The sequence below is a fragment of the Rhincodon typus genome, chromosome 37 (genome assembly GCF_021869965.1).
Source record: "Rhincodon typus isolate 14 chromosome 37, sRhiTyp1.1, whole genome shotgun sequence".
Lineage (NCBI taxonomy): Eukaryota > Metazoa > Chordata > Chondrichthyes > Orectolobiformes > Rhincodontidae > Rhincodon > Rhincodon typus.
Window position 1 is genome coordinate 21,617,300 of NC_063368.1, and position 7,099 is coordinate 21,624,398.

A 7,099-nucleotide genomic window follows, 5' to 3' on the forward strand; every position below is an offset into this window, starting at 1 on the left:
TCCCCCTTCATCAAACCCCTCATTCTCTGCACTCACCCCTCACCAGATTCCCCCTCACCATTAGTTGGTGAACTGACCAATGCTGTGGGGAGTCTACACTAAACGTTTAAAGCAAAACCACCAACTGTTTCAATTTTCAAATTTAATGCCAATGTTAAGATGATTGAACATTTTTTTTTTGATTATCAATATTTGCAAATGAAACTGGCCGTGTCAAAGGTACAGGAAGAGACAACGAGCGATCTTGCTGACAGAGTTTCACTCATGCCTGACATAAGCCTGATGTGACACTCAGGTGACAGGGAAATGTCTCTCATTTTATATTCTACAACATGTAATATTCTTTTTTTTTCTCTTTAGATGTATAAAGTCAGGACCCTGATCTGTATGTCTTTGATACTTTGTGGATTAGTGACCGAATGTTTTGGCTTAGTGATCATGGTAATTATATTAAGGCTTCAATACAATGTCAATGGGGCTGAATTTGATTATTTGGGGTGAGAGCCAACTTTTCTGGAGGAGGAGATCAGCCTATGATCAATGTCAATTGAAAAAGCTGTCTTTAAAACGTGGGTGTGCATGTTAGAAAGTGGGAATATTTCCTGAATTTTCCCTCAGTGACCTGTTACTACCAGGTTGTCTGTAGAAAGAATCATATCTTTTAAACTCACCTTTTCTCATTGTAAGCATAACCCCTGGAGCCTCACTGATTCTCCATAAATAGCAGCATTTCCAACTTTAGAATATAATGAACTAGTCACCCTCCCCTGGCATGCTCATTGGTACCAAAGATAACCTGTCAGGTTAGTTCCTGTATATAACATAAAATCCTCACTGTGGGACCAATGGGTGGCTTCACCCACTCATCAAAACCCAGATTTGGAGGTTATTCTTACTGTAGAGGTGCTCTGTCTGTGGAAGGGGATTCTGGAAAGCGCGCTGCCTATGTAGAGAATGCTGAGACGGAATGGGATTTTATAGAGCTGGTCGCTCTCCTCAAGTTGGATTATTTACAGCTGATCTGTAAACGTGTGGAGGGATCTCTCTATGGGTGTCCTGTCAGATTGAGCTCTCTCAAAGATATTTTTTATCTGAACCATTTACTTGTGCAGCTATAAAGAAACAGTAATTTTTTGGTGAAAAAAACAAGGAACTTATCCTTTAGGAAAACAAATGAAACCGAAAGGTTAACTTGTGTAATCTATTTTTCAGCCTAAAGACAAAAGGGGTTGGACATTGAACAGTGCTGGATATCTGTTAGGTCCACGTAAGTAAAGGTGTCAGTACCTTGGACTCCATCCTGATCATCCCCAAACGTGGCTGTGCTGTAGGGAACTCTCTAATCTGTTATTTTATTGATGTGTTTTTACCCAAAAGAAATTTTCCAACCTATGTCCATGACACCACCCACGCCCTCCACCTCCTCCAGAACTTCCAATTCCCCGGTCCCCAACACCAAAAAAAAACCCTCTACACCTGCATTCCCCATGCAGATGGCCTTAAGGCCCTCCGCTTCTTCCTGTCCCGCAGGCCCGACCAGTCCCCCTCCACTGATACCCTCATCCGCTTAGCCGAACTCGTCCTCACCCTCAACAACTTCTCTTTCAATTCCTCCCACTTCCTACAGACAAAGGGGGTAGCCATGGGTACCCGCATGGGCCCAAGCTACGCCTGCCTCTTTGTAGGTTACGTGGAACAATCCCTCTTCCGTACCTACACCGGCCCTAAACCCCACCTCTTCCTCCGTTACATTGATGACTGTATCGGCGCCACCTCGTGCTCCCACGAGGAGCTCGAACAGTTCATACACTTCACTAACACCTTCCACCCCAACCTTAAGTTTACCTGGACCATCTCTAACACCTCTCTCCACTTCCTGGACCTCTCTGTCTCCATATCGGGCAACCACCTAGAAACCGATATTCATTTCAAGCCCACCGACTCCCACAGCTACCTAGAATACTCCTCCTCCCACCCACCTTCCTGCAAAAATGCTATCCCCTATTCCCAATTCCTTCGCCTCCGCCGCATCTGCTCCCAGGATGAGGCATTCCACTCCCGTACATCTCAGTTGTCCTCGTTTTTCAAGGACCGTAACTTCCCCTCCTCGGTGGTCGAGAACGCCCTCAACCGTGTCTCCCACATCTCCCGCACCTCATCCCTCACATCCTGTCCACGCAATAAGAACCAAAAAAGAATCCCCCTCGTCCTCACGTACCACCCCACCAACCTCCGGATCCAACGCATCATCCTCCTACACTTCCGCCATCTGCAATCCGACCCCACCACCAAAGACATCTTTCCCTCCCCACCCTTATCTGCTTTCCGGAGGGACAACTCTCTCCGTGACTCCCTTGTCCGCTCCACACTCCCCTCCAGCTCCACCACACCCGGCACTTTTCCCTGCAACCGCAGGAAGTGCTACACCTGCCCCCATACCTCCTCCCTCACCCCCATCCCAGGCCCCAAGAAGACTTTCCACATCAAGCAGATGTTCACCTGCACATCTGCCAATGTGGTATACTGCATCCGCTGTACCCGGTGTGGCTTCCTCTACATCGGGGAAACCAAGCGGAGACTCGGGGACCGCTTTGCAGAACACCTACGCTCGGTTCGCAATAAACAATTGCACCTCCCAGTCACGAACCACTTCAACTCCCCCTCCCATTCCTCAGACGACATGTCCATCCTGGGCCTCCTGCAGTACCACAACGATGCCACCCGAAGGTTGCAGGAACAGCAACTCATATTCCGCTTGGGAACCCTGCAGCCCAATGGTATCAATGTGGATTTCACAAGTTTCAAAATCTCCCCTCCCCATACCGCATCCCAAAACCAGTCCAGCTTGTCCCTGCCTCCCTAACCTGTTCTTCCTCCCACCTATCCCCTCCTCCCACCTCAAGCCGCACCTCCATCTCCTACCGACCAACCTCATCCCGCCCCCTTGACCTGTCCGTCCTCCCACTCTCTCCCTATTTATTTCAAAACCCCCTTCCCCTCCCCCTTTTCTGATGAAGGGTCTAGGCCCGAAACGTCAGCCTCTCTGCTCCTATGATGCTGCTTGGCCTGCTGTGTTCATCCAGCCCTGCACCTTGTTGTCTCTTTAACAAAAGGAAACTTGTATTTATTTATAGCCTACAGTCTCCATCTAACATGTGAAAGCATTTCACAGTCAACCAATTATGTTGACGTGTAGCAAATCCACTAAGAAGGAGAGAGTTAGTGTCCAGACAATCTGCTAATGGTCGTTGTGGTTTTCAGATGAGGACAGTAGGAGAATTACTGGTGTTTAAATAATACATTGAGAGAGAGTCTGGATTGTCATTGAAGACAGCCTGTCCTAGGCAGCAGCTTTTCAGTACAACACTAAGTCAGCAACTGCTCAAGTCCTGAAGAGGTGCCTGAGCATAATATGTTGTGACTCAAAGAGCTACTGCAAAGCACAAAATGCTGAAGATTCTCTAAATCTGACATAAAGGCAGAAAATTCTGGAAACACTGAATGGACAAGCAGTCTCTGTAGAGTGAGAAACAGAACTAACATTCCAAACCCATGACATTAAGATACTGATGTTGTACATTTGAATGTGTAGGAAGTTTAGAATTTACTCTGTATGAATGAATGGTCAGTATCCAATTTGAGCTATTGCCTAGAATACAATTTTGATTTATTTCAGAATTGAAAAGATTTAAGATGTGTTTAAAATATCACCCTTTAATTTGAGGTAAATTTAATCCTAGCCCATTTTGGTGTTTCACTTAGGAGTTTGCTAGGTGGGTGGGTGGGAAATTGGTGGTCCCATGATTTGATGAACAGCTACTTTAAATCATAAGCCACAAGGTACTTATAGGGTCCCTTTAAATATGCAAATCAGTGAAAATCAAATTTACCAGGAAGGAGTCACCTCCCTCCCTCACTCTCCCTCTCAAACTCATCCTCTTCTTCGTAACTCACCTTTTCCTCTCTCCCTCAACCTCTGCCCCCTCCCTCATACTCTCCCTCTCACGCTTTCTCCCTCTCATCCTCATCCCTATTCACATTATCCTCTCTCACTCATAATCTCCTCCACTCTCCCTTCTCCACCTCCTGCCACTGTCAATCACTCTCTAATAACTCACCCTCTCACACTCATCCCTCCTCATTTAACATTGCCTCATTCAAACCCTCCTTAACTCACTATCCTCCGGGGGGGGGGGAGGAGAAGGTGTAGTGGTAGTATCTCACCCTCTGGGTAAGGAGGCCTAGGATCAAGTCCCACTTGTTCCAATATTGTGTCATAACATCTCCTGAACAGGTTGATTCGAAAATATTGAGCTCAGGGATGTGTTTGGTCCATTAGTGGGAATGTGTTTGGTCCACTAGTGGGAATGTGTTTGATCCATTAGTGGAGAGTAATGTTGGCGTTTAATGTTTTATTTTCAGTGAATGAACTTGGTATCTTTACTTTCAGATGCAGCGAATGGTCACAGGTCACTGAACGACAGAGGGGGCCTCGCTGGAAAGAGGGATACCTTTGATGATAATTACAAATTAGCTGTCACAAGTTTCAGTAAGAACAGTTTATAGATATTTTCATTGTGTCTTTGTCATGGTGTAACAGCCCCAGTGTGAACCAGCACACAGGTCTGAACTGCAATCTCTCTGCTCAATGTGGGTGCAGACAGGAAACACGAGGGACAGAGGGAGAACCTCCCTGTTGGTGAGAGGGACTGAGGGAGACCTTCAATGTGGTTCTGAGGAACTAAGAGACTCCCTTTGCTCAGTTGTGGCTCAGTCTATAGCATTCAATTTTTAAAAGATCCTAAAAGTTACAAAATTTATACTTACTTCAACATGTATCAAATTGAAATGATTTTAGTAAACTGGGAAAACTTTAAACTGTTAATCAAATCAAAAGCCGAGGACCTGGGGTATTATTTCAGACAGAATTGCAGCAAGGGGTAATATTTCAGAGAGTTACAGTGAGAGGTAGGATATTTAAGAGGAAGTTACAGTGAGGGGTAGCATATTTCACAGACAGTTAGAGTGAGGGGTAAGTTAATGGGGAACACATGGCAAAGGAACTGAAATGGCACTTGCATCAATAAAAGACAGCAGCAGGATATCTGAATTTCTAGAGAGTCAGGAGGAAGAGGTGAGTATAGTGGCCATCACTCAGGAGAAGATGCTGAAGAAGCTAAAAGTTGTGAAGGTGGATAAATCACCTGGACCAAATGAACTACACCCCAGAGTTCTGAAGGAGATTGCTGAGGAAACATAGAAACATAGAAGATAGGAACAGGAGGAGGCCATTTGGCCCTTCGAGCCTGCTCCACTGTTCTTCACGATCACAGCTGGTCGTCTAATTCAATAGCCTAATCCTGCTTTCTCCCCATAACCTTTGATCCCATTCACCCCAAGTGCTATATCTAGTCGCTTCTTGAATACATTCAATGTTTTGGCACCAACTACTTCCTGTGGTAATGAATCCCACAGGCTCACCACTCTCTGGGTGAAGAAATGTCTCCTTATCTCTGCCCTAAATGGTCTACCCCGACTCCTCAGACTGTGACCCCCCTGGTTCTGGACACACCCACCATCGGGAACATCCTCCCTGCCTCTACCCTGTCCAGTCCTGTTAGAATTTTATAGGTCTCTATGAGATCCCCCCTCATTCGTCTGAACTCCAGCAAAAACAATCCTAACCTGGTCAATCTCTCCTCATACGTCAGACCTGCCATCCCCGGCATCAGCCTGGTAAACCTTCGCTGCACTCCCTCGAGAACAAGAACATCCTTCCTCAGAAAAGGAGACCAAAACTGCAGACAATATTCTCGGTGTGGTCTCACCAAGGCCCTGTACAATGCAACAACACATCCCTGCTCCTGTACTCAAAACCTCTCGCAATGATGGCCAACATACCATTTACCTTCTTTACCATCTGCTGCACCTGCATGCTTACCTTCAGCAACTGGTGTACAAGGACACCCAGGTCCCGCTGCACACTCCCCTCTCCCAATTTACAGCCATTCAGATAGTAATCTGCCTTCTTGCTTTTGCTTCAAAAGTGAATAACCTCACATTTCCCCAAATTGCCATTGATTTGCCCACTCACCCAAACTGTCAAGACCATGCTGAAGGATATCTACGTCCTCGTCACAGTTCACCCAACCACCCACCCAACTTGGTATCATCTGCAAACTTGGAGGAAATTATAGAGTCATTGGTCGTGACCTTTCAAGAATCACTGGAACCAGGGAGGGTCCCAGAGGATTTGAAAATGTCTAATGTAGCACCTGTTTAAGAAGGGAGGGAGGTAGAAGACAGGACATTATAGGCCAGTTAGCCTGACCTTGGTCATTGGTAAGATTTTAGATTCCATTATTAACGACGAGACTGTGGAGTACTTGGAAGTACACGGTAAAATAGGACTGAGTCAGCACAGCTTTATCAAGAGGAGGTCATGCCTGACAAATCTGTTAGAATTGTTTGAGGAAATAATGAGCAAAATAGACAAAGGAAGTGATTTATTTGGAATTCCAGAAGGTCTTTGAAAAGGTGCCGCACAGAAGGCTGCTAAATAGGATGTTATGGACAAGGTACTGGCAATGGAGAGAGGATTGTCTGACTGGCAGAAGGCAGAGTATGGGGATAAAGAGGTCTTTTTTCAGGGTGGCAGCCAGTGATTAGTGGAATTCTGCAGGAGTCCATGTTGGGACCACAGCTGTTCATGTTAAACATTAATGATCTGGATGAAGGAACTGAGGGCTTTGTTGCAGATGACTCAAAGATACGTGAAGGAATAGGTAGTTGAGGAAGCGTGGAAGCTTAAGAAGGACTTGGACAGACTAGGAAATGGGGAAAGAAGTTGCAGATGGAACACAATGTGGGAAAGTGTGAGGTTATGTACTTTGGTAGGAATAATAGAGGCATATAATATTTTCTAAATGGAAACGCCTTCAGAAATCTGGAGCACAAAGGGACTTAAGAGGTCAAAATTCTCATGGAGAGTTACAGTGAGGCGTAGGGTATTTCAGAGGCAGTTACGGTGAGGGGTAGTGTATTTCAGAGGGAGTTACAGTGAGGGGTAGGGTATTTCAGAGGGAGTTACAGTGAGGGG

General features: G+C 45.9%; 1 protein-coding gene across 1 annotated transcript in view; it reads left to right on the forward strand.

Moving 5' to 3' along the window:
• The first annotated feature begins 360 nt into the window (after positions 1 to 360).
• The window catches only part of LOC109922356 (galanin peptides-like), an 11,325-nt gene continuing 4,586 nt past the window's right edge, over positions 361 to 7,099 (forward strand). Inside the window, exons 1-3 of the mRNA XM_048617433.1 lie at positions 361 to 441; positions 1,213 to 1,267; positions 4,451 to 4,549. Of these exons, the coding sequence (XP_048473390.1) occupies positions 361 to 441; positions 1,213 to 1,267; positions 4,451 to 4,549 (235 nt within the window). The remainder of the gene's footprint in view (positions 442 to 1,212; positions 1,268 to 4,450; positions 4,550 to 7,099) is intronic.